The sequence below is a fragment of the Bufo gargarizans genome, chromosome 2 (genome assembly GCF_014858855.1).
Source record: "Bufo gargarizans isolate SCDJY-AF-19 chromosome 2, ASM1485885v1, whole genome shotgun sequence".
NCBI classification, from domain to species: domain Eukaryota; kingdom Metazoa; phylum Chordata; class Amphibia; order Anura; family Bufonidae; genus Bufo; species Bufo gargarizans.
In genome coordinates this window covers 474,693,999-474,714,764 of record NC_058081.1, presented here as the reverse complement: position 1 = coordinate 474,714,764, position 20,766 = coordinate 474,693,999, and the positions used below count along the sequence as shown (strand labels likewise).

The window sequence follows — 20,766 nt, the reverse complement described above, 5'->3', positions numbered from 1 at the left end:
AGAAGCTCTCCTTCCTCGGGATGGTTTTGGATACCTCAGCCGCCAAAGTGTTTCTTACAGTCTCCAAGTCCTCCCAGATCCAGGGGGCAGTGTCGCACCTGCTGCGCTCCCCGTGTGTCTCCATCCGGGAGTGCATGCGGGTCCTGGGTCTTATGGTAGCCTCTTTCGAGGCCGTACCATATGCCTTGTTTCACACTCGTTCGCTGCAACAGGAGATCCTTTCCCTCTGGGACAAGACCTCTCGGGGTCTGGACGCTCGCATCCGCCTGTCTCTGCGGGTTCGGGCAACTCTTCCTTGGTGGCTGTCCCCTATGAACCTGACGTCGGGAAGATCTTTCCTCCCGCTCTCCTGGACGATCGTCACCACCGATACCAGCCTCCTGGGTTGGGGAGGCGTTCTACTGTCCCGCGCGGTTCAGGGGGTTTGGTCGGCGACGGAATCTCTCCTCACGATCAACATCCTGGAGCAGAGAGCGATTTTCCACTCCCTCTCCTATTGGGCTCCTCTCTTTGCCGGCCGCCCGGTAAGGATTTAGTCGTACAATGCCACGGCTGTGGCTTACATCAACCATCAAGGCGGGACCAGCAGCCGAGCGGTGATGCAGGAGGTGAGGAGAATTCTGTGGGCGGAGTCGCACGTTCCGGTGTTGTCAGCTGTATACATTCCAGGAGTAGACAACTGGACAGCGGACTTTCTAAGCCGCAACAAGGTAGATCCGGGTGAGTGGTCTCTGCATGCGGATGTATTCGAAGACGTCTGCCGCAGGTGGGGCCGTCCGGATGTAGACTTGATGGCGTCCAGACTCAACAACAAGCTCCCGGTGTTACTGGCTAGTGCCCGGGATCCGAAGGCGTACTGGGTGGACGCGCTGGTGTCTCCGTGGCAGGACTTCAGCCTCCTCTATGTCTTCCCTCCGCTTCCTCTGCTGCCGAAGGTTCTACGCAAAATTGAGGCGGAAGGGATTCTGACCGTTCTCATCGCCCCGGATTGGCCTCGCCACGCATGGTTCTCTGATGCTGGCGGACGCCCCATGGCCTCTTCCCGTCAGAGAAGATCTACTGTCTCAGGGCCCGCTCTTCCACCGGAATTTACAGTCTCTTCGTTTAACGGCGTGGCTGTTGAAGCCGCCATCCTGAAGAAGAAAGGGTTCTCGGATTCGGTGGTTAGAACCATGATCAGAGCGAGGAAGCCTGCTTCCTCCCGGATTTACTATCGTACCTGGAAGGCCTTCCTGACCTTTTGTGAGAACTCGGGCCCCCCCCCCCCCCTTTGTTTTTCCATCCCTATGGTGCTCTCGTTTCTTCAGTCTGGACTCGAGATTGGACTGTCGCTGAGCTCCCTGAAGGGTCAGGTTTCGGCTCTGGCCGTCTTTTTTCAGAAGTCCCTTGCTCCTCTGGGTCCTGTGAGGACCTTTCTTCAGGGGGTGGTGCATTCGGTCCCTTGGGGGGTGGTGGTGCATTGCCTCTTTGGGATCTCTATTTGGTCCTGCATGCCCTCCAGATGGCCCCTTTCGAGCCTCTGAGGGAGGTCTTCCTTGTGGCCAAAACTTCCATCAGGCGGGTATCGGAGCTGGCCGCACTTTCCTGCCAGGAGCCTTTTCTGTTTTTTCACCAGGATAAGGTGGTGCTCCGTCCGGTTCCCTCCTTTTTGCCCAAGGTGGTCTCTCCCTTCCACCTTAATGAGGATCTTGTCCTGCCCTCCTTTTGTCCTTCTCCGGCAAACCCCAAGGAACGCACTCTCCATTCCCTGGATGTCGTTCGGGCCCTGAAGGTGTATCTGACGGCTACCGCCTCCGTCCGCCGTTCAGACTCCCTCTTTGTGGTTCCCGAGGGACCTCGTAAGGGTCTGGAGGCCTCCAAGGTCCCTGTGGCACTATGGATCCGCTCGGCTATCTCCGTGGCTTATCACGCTCGTGGTAGGGTTCCTCCGGCTCGGATTACCGCTCACTCCACTAGGGCGGTGGGGGCTTCCTGGGCAAGGAGCAATCGTGCCTCTGCGTCTCAGCTGTGTAAGGCGGCCACCTGGTCGTCCTTACATACCTTTACAAAGTTTTATCAGTTGCATTCGCTGGCTTCGGCTGATGCTGTCTTTGGCCGCAGGGTTTTGCAGGCTGTGGTTCCTGTTTGACCGTTGGACATTCCTCCTGGCGGTGCTGATATTTTTTCCCACCCCATGGTCTGCTTTGGGACGTCCCATGGTCTGTGTCCCCCAATGGTAAAAAGTACGAGAAAAGGAGATTTTTTGTAAAACTCACCTGTAAAATCTTTTTCTCGTCTTTTCCATTGGGGGCCACAGCTCCCACCCATTCTGTCTGTTGCAGGAGGGGTTTTCAGTTCAGTTCAGTTCTGTTTGTGGTTGGACCTCATTGGCTTTGGTCCAATGGCTTCCATTATTTTTTCTTGTCTCCTTCTCCTACTGCTTTTGCAACGCCTGAGTTCCTCCTGGTGGAGCCTGGGGGTATAGCCCGAGGAGGAGGAGCTCTCTTTTATATTTGCATAGTGTCCTTTCTACTAATACCTCTAAGCTATACCCATGGTTTGTGTCCCCCAATGGAAAAGACGAGAAAAAGATTTTTCAGGTGAGTTTCACAAAAAATCTCCTTTTTTTTTTTTTTTTTTTTTTTTTTTTTTTTTTTAGCAGATTCTAAATTTTTGTCTATTTTTTCTAAATCTACTGCCCTGACTCTGGGGTTTACAGAAACACCCCAGGTGTGCTCAAAAACTGATGTATGGGCGCACCAGCAGGCTTCAGAGTGGAAGGAACACCATATGGCTTTTGGAGAGCAGATTTAGCTAGAATGGTAATTGGGAGCTATGTCGCATGTGAAGACACCCTGAGGTGGCCTTACAGTGGAAACCCCCAAAAAGTCACCCCATTCCGGAATTTACACCCCTCAAGGAATATTTCAAGGTGTGTAGTGAGCACTTTGACCCATCGGGCGTTTCACAGAATTGGGAAACGCTTGGCTGTGAAAATGAAAAATAAAATTTTTTTCCCCAAAAAGTTGCTTTACACCCACATTTTTCACTTTCACAAGGGGTATTAGGACAAAATGCACATTCTGTTACTCATTTCCCCCCGACTACGCCAACACTCAATATGTGCTCATAAAATGATGTATGGGTGCATGGCAGGGTCCAAAAGGGAAGTAGCGCCATAGGGCTTTTGGAGGACGGATTTTGCAGGATTGACTTTTGGGAGCTATGTCGCATATAAAGACACCCTGAGGTACCCCTAGAGTGGAAATCCCCAAAAAGTGACCCCATTCTGGAGACTACACCCTCAAGGAATATTTCAAGATGTGTAGTGTGAACTTTGTCCTCAAAGGTAAAACTTGGAATTGGCTGTAAATATGAAAAATTACAATTTTTTCTAGAAAAATGGACTTTAGGCCCTAATTTTTCCCTTTCAGAAGGGGGAACTGGAGAAAATGTACCCCCTAATTTATTGCCCATTTTCTCCTGATTACAGCAATACCCCATATGTGCTTGTATACTGCTATATCGGCGTACCACAGGGGTCAGAAGGAAAGGAGCACCAAATGGCTTCTGGAAGGCAGATTTTACCGGAATAATTCACAGGCACCCTCTTGCAATTGAACTCACCCTGAGGTAACTCTACAGTGGAAACCCCCAAAAAGTGATCCCATTCTGGAAACAACACCCCTCAAGGAATATTTCAAGGTGTGTAGTGAGCACTTTGACCCATCTAGCGTTTCACAGAATTAGGAAATGCTTGGCTGTTAAAATGAAAAATTAAAATTTTTTCCCCAAAAAAGTTGCTTTACACCCACATTTTTCACTTTCACAAGGAGTAACAGGACAAAATGCACCCCACATTATGTTCCTCATTTCCTCCCGAATACGCCAACACCCAATATGTGCTCATAAAATGATGTATGGGCGCATGGCAGGGTCCAAAAGGGAAGTAGCGCCATAGGGCTTTTGGAGGACAGATTTTGCAGGATTGGCTATATAAAGACACCCTGAGGTACCCCTAGAGTGGAAATCCCCAAAAAGTGACCCCATTCCGGAAACTACACCCCTCAAGGAATATTTCTAGGTGTGTAGTGAGCACTTGACCCATCGGGCGGTTCACAAAATTAGGAAACGCTTGGCTGTGAAAATAAAAAAATTGCTTTACACCCACAGGACAAAATGCACCCCACATTTTGTTCCCCATTTCCCCCCGAATACGCCAACACCCAATATGTGCTCATAAAATGATTTATGGGCGCATGGCAGGGCTCTAGATACAAACAGCTAAATATGGATTTCTCGCCCATTCCATTGGGGGACACAGACCATGGGTATAGCCTAGGCCACTACCAGGAGACACTATGCAAATAAAGAAGAAGGCTCCTCCTCCACGGGCTATACCCCCGGGCTCCAACAGGAGGACCTCCGTTTTTTGCTTAGTGTCGGATAAGGAGGTGACATTTCTGCTCCTGCAGGGTTGTCCCTGTAGATTTTCTACTCCTGTTTATTTTTTTCTCAACAGATTACGCAGGGCCGCATGGGGCTGCCCTGGTCTCTCAGTGGAGCGAGCGCCGGGGTCGAAATGGCGTCCCCGGCTACCTCCAAACCCCCTTCCCCGCCAGAAGATAAGTGGAACCGGGCTCAACCTGCAGCTCCAGCGGACTACCAGATCCAGGGTCTCCTACTCCTGCCCTCTATCCAGATAACTGCCACTCCTTGTGCCAGCTGACTGAAGAGGTGAACCCCGCTGGTGTGGAACAGAGGGTGAAGACTGCAGGACGCAGATAAGTATATGCGGCTTTCCTGCAGACCCCCTCCCCCCCTTCTTTCTGTCTCCCTGTGTGACAGTTAGGGCCTGCCTTGGTAAGCGTTGGTGAGAGGGGGGAGAGATTCCTATCTTGAGGCAGTGGCAACTTCATCATCTTCCGCCAGCAGCGGTATGCTGCCTGCGCCGCTCAGTTCTCCGCTCGGCCTGGGCGGGCCGTTAACCCCTGCATGGTGGACACCATTTTCGGGCGATAGTTTTTTTTTTATATATACTTCCCGCGCGCACGTGGGTGTCACGATTGGTGATGCGACTGGTGGGCGGAGCCTATTTCTTCAGCTCCGGCGCTTCCGCTTTGCCTCAGCGCTTCTCCACTCGTGGCTGCTCCTCCAGCTCCTCACAGGTTGCAGTAGGGCAGTTTTTTGCTAACCATCTGCTTGCTGCAACGGTAGGAGACCCTGACCTTTCTGGGATTGTCGCCATCATGCCAAAACCCGGGGCCCCCTAAAAGTCCTCCAAGGCGGCTCCTCAGGCCCCACTGGGGTCCTGCAAGGTCTGCTGCTTGCCACTATCGGTCACAGGTTCCTGTAGTTCTTGCCTTGCCTCGCCTCGGGACAGGATCATCCTCCTCCTCTCCTTCAGCCCAGTCCTTCTTCCGGCCCTCTGGACCCCGCGGAACCCTCCTGGGCCTCTGCCATATCTAGGGCGGCCGCGGACTTAGCCCAAGTCTCGCGTGCCGCCATGGCCTTTATGGAACGCATGGCGGCCACGGATCCTGTAGCTAGCACGCTCCACCTCACAGTGCTTCCCACAGAGGACGCTCGACTGTTAAGAGGCAGCGTGTGCAGCAGCATCCCTCCTCGGATGACTCTGCTTCCCCCCCTCGCCTGGAGGCGCATTCAGACTCTCCCCCTCCTCGCAGGGACCATAGGTCTAAAGGGGAACGATCCAGCTCGGATGAAGACACAGAGCTGGAACCGTCGCCTAAGCTGTCCACCATGGTGGCAGACTTGGTCACGGCGGTCCGTGACAACTTTGATATCCAGGGGGACCCTCCTTCCACTAGTAGCCAGGAATTCCCCCTTTTCCATTCCAGGAAACCAGAGGCGGTCGCATTCCCCATCCATGGCAAATTCGCAAAGGTCCTTTCTAAGGCCTGGGACCGCTCTAATCACAGTTTTTCTGCCACAAGACGCATGGATACTCTTTATGCGTTTCTGACAGAAAACGTGCAGCAGTGCCCCCCCCCCCTTCAAGGTTGACCCGCTGGTTGCCAGATTGGCTTCCTCCAAGCGTTCCCTCACTAACCTCCCCTTTGCGGGTTCCAGGCTTTTTGGTGCTAAGCTGGACGAGATTATCTCGGACGCTACGCCAGTCTAGACCTACCCCAATCTAGATCCAAGCGCATCTTCAGAGTTCGGTCCTCTGATCCTAGGAACCAGTCCTTTCGTCGCTTCTCCTCCTCCAGGTCTGCGACGGCCCCCTCCTCCGGTGGCTCTCAGGACTCCCGCAAGAAGCCTTCCTTTAAGCCCCAACCCTCCTGGCACCTGCAGGCACAGTTTCAGGGGAGTTCTGCCTGCCCGCGGCTCCCAAGCAGTCCTCCACCTGAAGGGGCGCCCCCACCTCTTGCGGTGGGGGTCAACTGCTCTCCTTTCAGCAGGTTTGGAGAGCTCACATCCAGGGGCCCTGGAAATTGTAACCTCTGGTTACAAAATAGAATTTGTTTCCAGGCCTCCGGAACGTTTCTCCCCTTCTCGGGTTCCGGGGGACCCGGCCCGGGCCTCGGACCTCTTACAAGTGGTCTCTTCCCTTCTGGACCTGGGAGTGATTGCCCCAGTCCCCCTAGAGGAACAAGGCGCAGGGTTCTACTCCAACCTATTCGTAGTGCCAAAGAAGGGGGATAGAATCCCTCCGCTCTGTTATTGCTTCTCTTCTTCCGGGGGAGTTCCTCGCCTCGGTGGACATCCGAGACGCCTATCTGCATGTCTCTATCGCAGAATCTCACTTCAGATTCCTGCGCTTCGCCATTGGTGGCCATGATTATCAGTTCTTCGCGCTTCCCTTTGGGCTAGCGACAGCCCCTCGGGTATTCACCAAGATCTTGGCGCCGCTCATGGCGCTTCTCAGTACCAGAGGCATATCTCTGTTGCCCTACCTGGACGACATACTGATAAAGGCTCCCTCTCTTCCCCAGGCTGAGGACAGCGTCCGAATCACTGTTCAGACTCTGGAACAGTTCGGCTGGCTGATCAAGTTCCCGAAGTCCTCTCTTCAACCTTCCCGAAGGGTGACCTTGCTGGGGATGATTATGGACTCCATGGCAGCCCGGGTATTCCTTTCGGATGCCAAGTCCTCTCGGATTCAGGAGTCGGTGTTTCGCCTTCTGCGCTCCCGGTGTCTCTCCATCCGGGAGTGCATGCAGGTTCTGGGGCTGATGGTGGCCTTCGAGGCCGTCCCCTTTGCTCAGTTTCACACTTGGCCTCTGCAGCAGGCGATCCTGGACTGGACTCTCGGATCCGCCTGCCTACTCGGGTTCGCGCAGAACTCCTGTGGTGGCTGTCCTCTCAGAACCTGACTTCAGGGAGGTCTTTTCTTCCAATCTCCTGGACGGTCGTCACCAGTCTCCTGGGTTGGGGTGGCGTTCTCCGGACGCAGGCGGTTCAGGGGGTTTGGTCAGCGGTGGATGCCTGCCTTCCGATCAACATTCTGGAGCTCAGAGCAATTTTCCTCTCCCTTTCTCATTGGACTCCTCTCCTGGCGGATCACTCGGTAAGGGTCCAGTCGGACAATGCCACAGCCGTGGCTTACATCAATCATCAGGGCGGGACCCGAAGCCGGATGGTGATGCAGGAGGTGAAAAGGATACTCCAGTGGGCGGAGGCTCACGTTCCAGTACTGTCGGCAGTGTACATCCCAGGGGTCGACAACTGGACGGCAGACTTTCTCAGTCGCAAAAAGGTGGATACGGAAGAGTGGTCTCTGCATCCGGATGTATTCGAGAACGTCTGTCGCCGTTGGGGCTGCCCGGACGTGGACTTGATGGCGTCCAGGCTCAACAACAAGGTTCCCACGTTCCTAGCCCGAGCTCGGGATCCGTAGGCGTACGGGGTGGACGCTCTGGTGGCTCCGTGGCAAGATTTCGCCCTTCTCTATGTCTTTCCACCACTGCCTCTACCAAAGGTTCTTTGCAGGAACGCGGCAGAAGGGATTCTGTCCATCCTCATCGCCCCCGATTGGCCTCACCGCGCCTGGTTCTCGGAGGTTACTCGGATGCTGGCAGACGTCCCGTGGCCTCTTCCTCTCAGGGAGGACCTGCTGGCTCAAGGACCGCTCTTGCACCAGAATTTACGGTTGCTTAGTTTACCGGCGTGGCTGTTGAGACCGCCATCCTGAAGAAGAGGGGCTTCTCGGACTCCGTCGTAAAGATCATGATCAAAGCCAGGAAACCAGCTTCCTCCCGGAAAATACTATCGTACCTGGAAGTCCTTTCTTGCCTTTTGCGAGAAGCTAGGCGTTTTTTTCCTCTTCGTTTCTCCATTCCGGTGGTCCTCTCCTTTCTCCAGTCGGGCCTTAAGATGGGAATGTCCCTGAGCTCCCTGAAGGGTCAGGTTTCGGCTCTAGCCATTTTCTTTCAGCGGTCCCTGGCTCTGCTTGGTCCTGTGAGGACCTTTCTGCAGGGGGTGGCGCATTCGGTTCCTCCGTACATTCCTCCCCTGCCCCCCGGGATCTCAATCTGGTTCTGTCTTCCCTCCAGGCGGCTCCCTTTGAGCCTCTGAGGGAGGTTTCCCTGACTCTTCTCACCTGGAAGGTGGTCTTTCTGGTGGCCATCACCTCTATCAGGAGGGTGTCGGAGCTGGCCGCGCTTTCCTCTATGGAGCCCTTTTTGGTCTTCCACAGGGATAAGGTGGTGCTGCTCCCAGTCCCTTCTTTTTTGCCCAAGGTGGTCTCCGCCTTCCACCTTAATAAGGACATAGTCCTGCCCTCTTTTTGCCCCTCCCTGGCGAACCCCAAGGAGTGCGCTCTCCATTCCCTAGACGTTGTCCGTGCTTTGCGGGTGTACATTTCGGACTCCCTTTTCGTGGTTCCCGAGGGGCCTCGCAAGGTTCTGGCGGCCTCCAAGGTCACTGTGGCTCGTTGGATTTGGTCGGCTATTGCCATGGCCTATCGTTCCCGTGGCAGAGTTCCCCCAGTGGGGGTTACCGCACACACTCCACCAGGACGGGGGCCTCCTGGGCTAGGCATAATCGAGCCTCTGCATCGCAACTTTGTAAGGCGGCCACCTGGTCGTCCTTACATACCTTTGCAAAGTTTTACCAACTGCACTCTTTGGCATCGGCTGATGCTGCCCTTGGGCGCAAGGTATTGCAGGCTGTGGTTCCTGTTTGACCGTTGGACGTTTCCCTCTGGAGGTGCTGATCTTTTTCCCACCCAGTGGACTGCTCTGGGACGTCCCATGGTCTCTGTCCCCCAATGGAATGGGCGAGAAAAGGAGATTTTTGGTGAAACTCACCTGTAAAATCTTTTTCTCGCCTTTTCCATTGGGGGACACAGCTCCCACCTATTCTTGTCTGTTGCAGGAGGGGTTGGTTCAATTATGTTGGGACCTTTTGGTTACGGTCCGATGGCGGTATTCCTTTGTTCTGTTTTTTTTTGGTCTCCTACTGCTTTTGCACGCACTGAGGTCCTCCTGTTGGAGCCTGGGGGTATAGCTCGTGGAGGAGGAGCTTTCTTCTTTATTTGCATAGTGTCTCCTCCTGGTAGTGGCCTAGGCTATACCCATGGTCTGTGTCCCCCAATGGAAAAGACGAGAAAAAGATCTTTCCCCTTTTTGCTGTTTGTGGCACTTCACCAGGGAAAAGTTGTCCTGGTACAACACGTGCACCATGACCTCCTGAAGTACTCGGGCCCTCCCCGACTTTGGAAAATTAGGGCCTTGATTACCGCCTCTTGGAACTGAAGGAAAGTTCCTGTGTGGCCTGCAGTTTGATGTAAAATGTACTCATAGTAGATTGCCATCTGTACAATGTATACAGCAAGCTTTTTGTACCACACCTTATTTTTATTCATGGCACTGTAGGGCTTCAGAACTTGATCGGACAGATCAACCCCTCCCATGTGCCTGTTGTAATCAAGGATGCAGTCTGGCTTGTTGACAGGGGTTAGTGGTACCTCGCACTTGGGCAGGAGAACTGGTGTTTGTGTGAATGGTGGTTAGTACAAGGACATCCCTCTTGTCCTTGTACTTAACCGCCGGTATGTTCTCATGGCGGAGAGCCTTACTGTCACCTTTTCGGAGTAGTTGCCCTACCAGGGATCTAAGGAGCCCTCTCTGATTTTTTTCGCACTGTGCCGCAAGCCACAGTGCCTCGGGCTTTTAGGGACATAAATAGGGGGATGCTGGTGTAATAATTATCTACATACAGGGAGTGCAGAATTATTAGGCAAGTTGTATTTTTGAGGATTAATTTTATTATTGAACAACAACCATGTTCTCAATGAACCCAAAAAACTCATTAATATCAAAACTGAATATTTTTGGAAGTAGTTTTTAGTTTGTTTTTAGTTTTAGCTATTTTAGGGGGATATCTGTGTGTGCAGGTGACTATTACTGTACATAATTATTAGGCAACTTAACAAAAAACAAATATATACCCATTTCAATTATTTATTTTTACCAGTGAAACCAATATAACATCTCAACATTCACAAATATACATTTCTGACATTCAAAAACAGAACAAAAACAAATCAGTGACCAATATAGCCACCTTTCTTTGCAAGGACACTCAAAAGCCTGCCATCCATGGATTCTGTCAGTGTTTTGATCTGTTCACCATCAACATTGCGTGCAGCAGCAACCACAGCCTCCCAGACACTGTTCAGAGAGGTGTACGGTTTTCCCTCCTTGTAAATCTCACATTTGATGATGGACCACAGGTTCTCAATGGGGTTCAGATCAGGTGAACAAGGAGGCCATGTCATTAGATTTTCTTCTTTTATACCCTTTCTTGCCAGCCACGTTGTGGAGTACTTGGACGCGTGTGATGGAGCATTGTCCTGCATGAAAATCATGTTTTTCTTACCTTGCAGACTTCTTCCTGTACCACTGCTTGAAGAAGGTGTCTTCCAGAAACTGGCAGTAGGACTGGGAGTTTAGCTTGACTCCATCCTCAACCCAAAAAGGCCCCACAAGCTCATCTTTGATGATACCAGCCCAAACCAGTACTCCACCTCCACCTTGCTGGCGTCTGAGTCGGACTGGAGCTCTCTGCCCTTTACCAATCCAGCCATCTGGCCCATCAAGACTCACTCTCATTTCATCAGTCCATAAAACCTTAGAAAAATCAGTCTTGAGATATTTCTTGGCCCAGTCTTGACGTTTCAGCTTGTGTGTCTTGTTCAGTGGTGGTCGTCTTTCAGCCTTTCTTACCTTGGCCATGTCTCTGAGTATTGCACACCTTGTGCTTTTGGGCACTCCAGTGATGTTGCAGCTCTGAAATATGGCCAAACTGGTGGCAAGTGGCATCTTGGCAGCTGCACGCTTGACTTTTCTCAGTTCATGGGCAGTTATTTTGCGCCTTGGTTTTTCCACACGCTTCTTGCGACCCTGTTGACTATTTTGAATGAAACGCTTGATTGTTCGATGATCACGCTTCAGAAGCTTTGCAATTTTAAGAGTGCTGCATCCCTCTGCAAGATATCTCACTATTTTTGACTTTTCTGAGCCTGTCAAGTCCTTCTTTTGACCCATTTTGCCAAAGGAAAGGAAGTTGCCTGATAATTATGCACACCTGATATAGGGTGTTGATGTCATTAGACCACACCCCTTCTCATTACAGAGATGCACATCACCTAATATGCTTAATTGGTAGTAGGCTTTCGAGCCTATACAGCTTGGAGTAAGACAACATGCATAAAGAGGATGATGTGGTCAAAATACTCATTTGCCTAATAATTCTGCACGTAGTGTAGAGGTGATAACCATTATCCAGCAGTTGGTGCAGTAAGCCCCACACAATCTTGCCATTAACTCATTGCGCATTCAGGAGGTTGTATCCGGGAATCTTTCCCCTCATAAACCCGGAACCTGTAGGTGTACCCAGAGGTACTTTCGCACAGCTTGTACATTTTTATTCAGTACCGTGCCCGCTTGCTTGGCAGGTACTGGTGAAATGTAACCCTTTCTTTAAAATGTACAAGGGACTCGTCTATGCTAATTTCTTTTTCTGGGGAAAAACACCTTTGTAAATTTTGAGTTGAGGTGCTCCAGGGGGGTCTTATTTTGAATAGACAATCAAAATTTGGGTCATTTTGGTGGGGGAAACTGTGCGTTATCATTATAATGTAGGAATTTCAAAATGGATTAAAATCTTGAGCGGGACATGGCCATATTGTAAATTGGAGTGTGGTACAAGACATCTGAACTCCAATATCATCTCATTTCAGATTTTTTACCAGGCCCAAATGCAGCAACAGCCCCCAAAACTTCATAATGTCTGCTGCATTTACAGGGGTCCAACCTAGGGGTCTAGCATATGAGGATGTCGGGTTTTGAGCAATAAACAGCAATAAAAATTTATGAGATCGTCAGAGAAATAGATTCTGAAAAAATCTATTTCTGTGAAGCCCGTGCAGTCAATCTGAATTCCAGAGTTTCCCACAAACTCTGGAATTTGGGGCTCATAATCCTCAGGTGGTGTGGTCCATAGGGGATCACTGGGGGGGGTGGGGGGCGGCTACTTCATCTCTACTGGGGCATCTCCTTGAGGGTCCCTCATCAACGGATGATGATGGAGTAGAGGAATGTGGCATTCTCTTCTCCCTCACTTGCACACTCCGTTTCAGAGGCAAGGATGGTGTATGCCTCTTCAGAGGAGTACATTCTCTGGGATGAATTGGACATTTTTATTTTTATTGGTGTATGTAAAGTGAAAAGTGTCAGGGGGGCACACCTAGTGATTTAACACGTGAGGGGGCTTGTAATGAATTAATTAAAATAACATTTATGATAAAGAAAAAAAGAGAGAAAGAAAAGAGAAAAAAAATACGTGAAAGAATAAGAGAAAAATTTAGAAAAAAAGGCTCCAAAAAAATTGCAAAAAATAATTTAAAAAAAGGCACTAAACCTAAGCAGACGCTGTCAGTAATTGACAGTACTGACCGGCGCTCAGCAGGTGCTGGACCCACGCACGCAGAAGGACTGTGTGTGGGTTCAAAAATCTAAACTAGTACTAACTAAAATTGACTTATATACAGTTGCAAGAAAAAGTAATTGGTCATAAAATGTGATCTGATCTTCATCTAAGTCGCAACAATAGACAATCACAGTCTGCTTAAACTAATAACACACAGATAATTAAATGCTACCATGTTTTTATTGAACACACCATGTAAACATTTACAGTTCAGGTGGAAAAAGTATGTGAACACGTAGACTAATGACATCTCTAAGAGCTAATTGGAGTAAGGTGTCAGCCAACTGAAGTCCAATCAATGAGATAAGATTGGAGGTGTTGGTTACAGCTGCCCTGCCCTATAAAAAACACACACTAGTTTTGGGTTTGCTTTTCACAAGAAGCATTGCCTGATGTGAATGATGTCTCGCACAAAAGAGCTCTCAGAAGACCTACAATTAGGAAGTGTTGACTTGCATAAAGCTGGAAAGGGTTATAAAAGTATCTCCAAAAGCCTTGCTGCTCATCAGTCCACGGTAATACAAATTGTATATAAATGTAGAAAGTTCAGCACTGCTGCTACTCTCCCTAGGAGTGGCCATCCTGTAAAGATGACTGCAAGAGCACAGCACAGACTGCTCAATGAGGTGAAGAAGAATCCTAGAGTGTCAGCTAAAGACTTACAAAAGTCTCTGGCATATGCTAACATACCTGTTAGCGAATCTACGATACGTAAAAAACACTAAACAAGAATGGATTTAATGGGAGGATACCACAGAGGAAGCCACTGCTGTCCAAAAAAAACATTGCTGCACGTTTACAGTTTGCACAAGAGCACCTGGATGTTCCACCGCAGTACTGGCATCATGGTCTGACCGCGGGCATCATGGTTTGGGGCTGCTTTGCTGTGTCAGGGCCTGGACGGATTGCTATCATCGAAGGAAAAATGAATTCCCAAGTTTATCAAGACATTTTGCAGGAGAACTTAAAGGGCTTCTGTCACCCCATTAAACCGTTTCTTTTTTTTTTTCTTTACTAATAATCCCTACACTGCGATCTCATCATACATAAGCTAATTAATGATTTTGAATTAGTGCAGTCAGCTTACTCCAGTCACCGTGCTATTCAGCGCGGTGACCGGAGTTATCCATGACGTACTATCACGTCAAGATGCGGTAAGTCACCAACTTTCATGACGTAGTAGTACGTCATGTGTCGGGAAGGGGTTAAGGTCTTGGTGGACCTTTTAAAATTATTAAAACAAATGGTACACACGCGCTACCACCTTTAAAGGGAACATGTCACTAGGATTTTGTGTATAGAGCTGAGGACATGGGTTGCTAGATGGCCGCTAGCACATCCGCAATACCCAGTCCCCATAGCTCTCTGTGCTTTTATTGTGTCAAAAAACCGATTTGATACATATGCAAATTAACCTGAGATGAGTCCTGTCCCTGACTCATCTCACGTACAGGACACATCTCAGGTTAATTTGCATATGTATCAAACAGTTTTTTTTACACAATAAAAGCACACAGAGCTATGGGGATTGGGTATTGCGGATGTGCTAGCGGCCATCTATCAACCCATGTCCTCAGCTCTATACACAAAATCCCGGTGACAGGTTCCCTTTAACACTACTTCTGCTGCAGCACGATACTAAAAATAGACAACCAGCCTATGTCCAATAACCATTAGAGACCACTATCATGCGTCTAAAAGAGAAAACTATAGCACCCCTATTCTACAAATGTATGTGCTGGAATATAGTGCCTCTTGATGCTGGAAAATGCGCACCCTTATAAATCCCGATACAATGCTGTTGTGCTCTTTCCTATATCGCTTTTATGCTATACATTATTATAGGTTGTTGTTACAAGTGCAGCCCTTCTCTAAAGTACCTGCAAGTAGTCGCTTGTTTTATTTATCCAGTCCGTTCGGTATCCCACTCTGCTCTATGTCTTGAGGGGTTGATGGAACTGAGCTGCTAAGCGTCACTGCAGGTAAGTATCTCCTCTTCGGCTTACCTCGTACACGTTCAGCTCCAGCCAGTAGCTAGAATGCTCAAGTATAGCCTGCAAGTGTCCTCAGTGGATCTTCTTGTGTGACGTCACAGTCACACCGTGTTTCAGAATACGTGGATTCCTTCGTCAGGGACAGCTTTTAAAATAATTTAGAAAGTGCCTAGATACAATGTTCCACAAAGTGCCAACAAAATAGACCTTTATGTGAATCCAAACTTGAAGTTTTAACTAGAATGTCCAAATTTTATTTTTAATTTGACTCACTGCTTTATTTTTTAAGAGTTCGAGAAATGTCATTAAATAACTTAAGACCTCAGTACATTAAAGCGAAAGAAAATACTGCCCACCAAATAAAGAAATCCGAGTCGACTAAATCTTCTTTGAAGAATATTGAGAAACGCTGCAACAAATTGGACCAGGAGATTGTGGAGCTGGAGATGGAAATCAATGCACTTCAGGAAGCCCAGAGAGAATTTGAGAGGAAGGTTGAAGAAGAGCATAGGAGCAGACAGGTTGATGTTGAGTTGGAACAAAGTCAGGTAATAAAAGAAGTTGCTATCACTTGCAGCTTAATGTAGCTTTCTTTTTTTGCATGATGAAAGGGCTTTTTCCAAGGGTTTTCTCAGGAGTAGGACTGAGTTGCACCTAGACCTCGTGACCGATGAACGTGACCTAGGGAAAGTCCCGAAGATACGGCAGCATCTTCAAGCAGCTGATTTGGTGGGGGTGTCGGGAGTCGGACCCCACTGATCAGTTACTGATGACCTATCTTGAGGATAGGTCATTGGTATAAAGCACTCAAAAAACCCTTTAAAGAGAACCTTTCACCTAAAAAAAAAAAGTAAACTAAGACCATAGCTTTACTTACATGCCCCCATGAAGTGTTGATCGTTTTTTCTTTTTTCAAACTGTGCCCCCGTTTGTCCGCTATGCCCCCCGGAATAATTCCCGCCGTCTATGCTAATGAGCCAGCCTCAAATGGGCTGGCTTTAAAAGTTCTCCTCGGCGTGCCTTCTCTCTTCTCCCTGGCACGGAGCGCATCCAATCAGCGCGCTCCGCTCTTAGCCGGATAGACGAAATCGCTCCAGTTCTCTGAAGTCTCGCGAGAACTGGAGCATCTTCTCCCTGGCTAAGAGCGGAGCGCGCTGATTGGATGCGCTCCGTGCCAGGGAGAAGAGAGAAGGCACGCCGAGGAGAACTTTTAAAGCCAGCCCATTTGAGGCTGGCTCATTAGCATAGACGGCGGGAATTATTCCGGGGGGCATAGCGGACAAACGGGGGCACAGTTTGAAAAAAGAAAAAACGATCAACACTTCATGGGGGCATGTAAGTAAAGCTATGGTCTTAGTTTACATTTTTTTTTTTTTAGGTGAAAGGTCCTCTTTAAGTACTGGTCATCAATATCTGATCAGTGGAGGTCCGACTCCTAACACCCCCCCCCCCCCCATCAGCTGTTGAAAGAGGCCATGGCACTTGGGTGTGCCCTGCAGCCTCTTCCTAGGTCTTTGATGTCATGATGGCTGCTCAATTCCATTCACCTGAATAGGATTGATCTGCAGTAAAAAGCAGAAGCACTATATAGTGTACAGCACTGTGCTTGGTATAGCTGTAACCATTCACACAGTGTGCTGTGCGCATCTTTTGCGGCCCGATTGAAATTAATGTCTTCCCACTGACCTGATATTGAAGGGATTGTGCAGTGTAAAGATATTGATGACCTATGCTCAGGGCAGCTGCTCATCCCATTTACTTTAATGGAATAGACAGTGCGCTGGTAATTTTGAAGCGGCAGCAGCTCTTTCACGAGCACTGCTACCCCTTTAAACAGCTGATAAGCAGGGGTGCCGATCTGATATTGATGACCTATCCTGTGGATACCTCATCAATATCTTTGCAATTCACAACCCCTTTCTAACATCATTTGGGCGGTTGTGTGTCAACTGTACCGTATTTTTCACCCTATAAGACACACTCCCCCCCCCCCCCCCCCCCCAAAAGTGGTGGGAAAATAGCAGTGCGTCGTATGGGGCGAATGCTGCTGATTTTGCTGTATTTTCAATGATACACCCGCCGCAATGCCACTTTTGGGGGAAAAAAGTATCTCTTATAGGGCGATGCCGCACGGCGGGTGTATCAGCTGTGAGGGAGGAGGGGCTGGGGGTCGGCATCTTCATTTATAATGACAGCGGGGCCCGTGCAGTTATTGTATTCTACTACACGGGCCCCGCTCACTGTATAATAGTATCTGTATTCTGTAATAGTTAATTGTGTATATACCGGTAATCGCATAATCAGCGCTACTTACAACTACAAGCGCTCGGTAGGTAGCAGAGAGGAGGGAGGAGGCAGGACGGGCAGGTGGCGCATCACTCACTACGTCACGTGCCTGCGCCGCCCACTTTATGAATGAAGCAGGCGGCGTGGGCGTATGACGTAGTGACTCACGCTGCCAGCGCCCGTCCTCCTGGCCTGCCTCCTCCCTCCTCTCTGCTACCTACCGAGTTGTAAGTAGCGCTGATTATGCGATTACCGGTATACACACAATTAACTATTACAGAATACAGATACGATTATACAGTGAGCGGGGCCCGTGTAGTAGAATACAGTCACTGCACAGGCCCCGCTGTCATTATAAATGCAGATGCCGGCCCCCAGCCCTTGTATTGAGGGTCATTTACTACAGGGACACTGTTATGGAGGGGATCTGTGGATGACACATCCCGAGACCCCAATAACAGTGCCATCCAGAGACCCCAATAATAGTCACCCACAGATCCCCCATAACAGTTCGCCATCCACAGATCCCCCATAACAGTGCGCCATCCACAGACCACAATTGGTTCAAAACCCACCAAAAGCACACCTATTGGTTCAAAATATTTTTTTTCTTATTTTCCTCCTCAAAAACCTAGGTGCGTCTTATGGGCCGATGCGTCTTATAGGGTGAAAAATACGGTATATCAGATGTAGCTTGGAGAAATCATGTTGTCCAGTTTATAAAGTTTTTAAGTGAGAGGCAGAATGATATGACTGCTGCTGAGCTACTTCTCTACTTCACTGCTGCCACCACAGTATTAATTTGTGTTTCAGGGCAATTACTGAGTCATTTAAAGGGTTACAGCACAGCTCTATTTAAGAGAATGGGGCCATGCTGCAGATTCTTGCACAGCCAGGTACCTATGAGCACCGCTGTGCAGGGAAAACTTGCACTTAAAGAGGACCTTTCACCTCTCCTGACATGTCTGTTATATTAGCTTCATGCATTCCCCATGTAATAGCAATTCTAGAGTATCTATTCTTATGTCTCTATGTTGTGCCATTCCTTTATTATTTGCTGTATTACGGCCTGAAAACTGAACGTCTGCAATATGCAGGCACCTGTCGTGTGCTCCCCGCATTCACTTGAATGGGTCCGCAATCCGGAGCTGCAGTCCGGAACGGAGTCATGTTCTATTTGCTAAGACACATAGATGGTGTGTCTTAGCAATATGCCATCAATGTCCCAGACAGAATACCCCTTTAAGGTCAGTATCATTGATCAGTGTCATGAATCACAATGCTTGTCATTACAGCTAGATCAGTACCGGTTATTGAAGAACACTGCAAGGAAGAAAAGTGCAGTTCTGCAGCAGCAGTTAGAAAAACTGAAATGGGAACAGAAAGCAAACCAAGAGAAGCTAACCATAGATCAGAGAAGACAAAAAGAAACAGAGGTAAATACATCATAGATATTAATGTGGGCTCGGCGTCGCTAGATGTGGTGTGGGATGCTATGAAGGCATATGTGAGGGGGCTCTACATTAAACATATCAGCGTTAAAAAATCTAAAAGTCGTGCTCTGGACAAGGAACTCTCAGATCGGGTTACGCATTTAGAGGCCGATTATGTTGCACAGCCCACGGTAGCTGGGGAGCTGCGATGGAAGGAAGCCCAGAATCTTCTGAAGGAACATATACAGGCTAGAGCGGAGGATAAAAGGCTGTTTACGACCCAAAGATATTTCGCTGAAGGTGAAAGTGCAGGTCATTTGTTAGCTGTGATTTCTAGGGCTCAGCAGGGTCCTTCCTCTATCACCTCACTTAGGGGAGGGAATGGGCAAATGGTGGTGGGAAATGAGAACATTCTGGATGAATTCTATGTACACTTTAAAGAGGTTTATAGGTCCAGGCTGGTCGCCACTGATTCCTGTAGGTCTAGATATTTGGAGGGCATTGAAATGCCTGTCCTGTCTGAGGAAAATAGGGCGCTCCTTGAGGAGGATATTACGTTGGAGGAATTGGAAGAGGCACTAAAGTCTTTGCCTAATGAGAGGGCACCGGGTGGAGACGGTCTCCCTGGGGAATTCTATAAAAAACATGGAGAACTGCTACTTCCGCACCTGCTTGCAGTATTTAAGTATGCTTTTGGTAGAGGTATTTTGCCTTCCTCCATGAGAGAGGCTATAGTTGTAGTAATACCCAAACCGGGCAAGGATCCAGCTTTGGTAGATTCATATAGGCCCATTTCTCTCCTGACGGTTGATGTTAAACTCTTGGCAAAAATTCTAGCCAATCGATTAAACAGAGTTATTCACACCATTATTCATGATGACCAGTCCGGTTTTATGCCTGGTAAATCCACGGCTTTAAATCTTAGGAGGCTATTCCTGAACCTCCAGTTAGAGGGTAGGGATGTGTCGGATAACAGGGCCGCGGTGGTCTCTCTTGATGCTGCCAAGGCTTTTGACAGTGTTGAGTGGGATTACTTGTGGGCGGTCATGGCTAAAATGGGCTTCGGAATGGATTTTATGAAGTGGGTTAAACTTTTGTACTGTGAACCCAGGGCTAGAGTACGAGTTAATGGGCATTTATCGTCAACTATTGCTTTGGAGAGGGGGACAAGACAGGGCTGTCCGCTGTCTCCGTTATTATTTGCGATAGCCATTGAACCCTTAGCTTGTATCCTGCGGTCTACTTCTTCTGTGGGTGGGTTATTGTGGGGCTCAATGGAGGAGCGAGTATCGTTATATGCGGATGATACATTGATATATGTGAATGATCTGGAAAAGTATATGGATGCAGTAATATCTGTGGTGTCTCAGTTTGGCGACCAGTCTGGATTACTAGTAAACTGGGATAAGTCAGTGATTCTTCCAGTATCCTCTCAAGTACCGTCACGCACTGCTGCCTTCTCCGGACTTAAGGTGGTGCAATCCTTTAAAGGGTTTCTACCACTTGCATATCACATATTTGGTGATCAGACACTAGCGATCCGCTAGTGTCTGATGTAGCTTAAAAGCTAATTATTACCTTAATCCGTTCGGCCCATACCTCAAAAAAAGCACTTATATATTTATGCAAATGAGCCTCTAGGTGCTATGCGGGCGTTTTTCCAGCACCTAGAGGCTCCGTCTACCTTGCAGTTTGCCGCCCAGCGCCTCGCTCCAGCACGCCCATCTCTTACCGTATTCGATCCTCCCCCTGCTTCAGCCTTCAGAAATCCCGCGCCTGCGCCGTTCGTCGCGGCATTCGGAGGCATTCGGCGCAGGCAATGTCTGACCGCTCCGTGCTCAGACATTTCCACTGCGCCTGCGCCGATGTCATCGGCGCAGGCGCAGTGGAAATGTCTGAGCACGGAGCGGTCAGACATTGACTGCGCCGAATGCCGCGACGAACGGCGCAGGTGCGAGATTTCGGAAGGCAGAAGCAGGGGGAGGATCGAATAGAGTTGAAGATGGGCGTGCTGGAGCGAGGCGCTGGGCGGCAAACTGCAAGGTAGACGGAGCCTCTAGGTGCTGGAAAAACGCCCGCATAGCACCTAGAGGCTCATTTGCATAAAGATATAA

At 49.1% G+C, this 20,766-nt stretch overlaps 1 protein-coding gene across 1 annotated transcript in view; it reads left to right on the top strand.

Moving 5' to 3' along the window:
- The window catches only part of SMC1B (structural maintenance of chromosomes 1B), a 179,636-nt gene that overhangs the window by 63,086 nt on the left and 95,784 nt on the right, over positions 1-20,766 (top strand). Inside the window, exons 6-7 of the mRNA XM_044277857.1 lie at positions 15,223-15,481; positions 18,515-18,655. Coding sequence (XP_044133792.1) covers positions 15,223-15,481; positions 18,515-18,655 — 400 coding nt within the window. The remainder of the gene's footprint in view (positions 1-15,222; positions 15,482-18,514; positions 18,656-20,766) is intronic.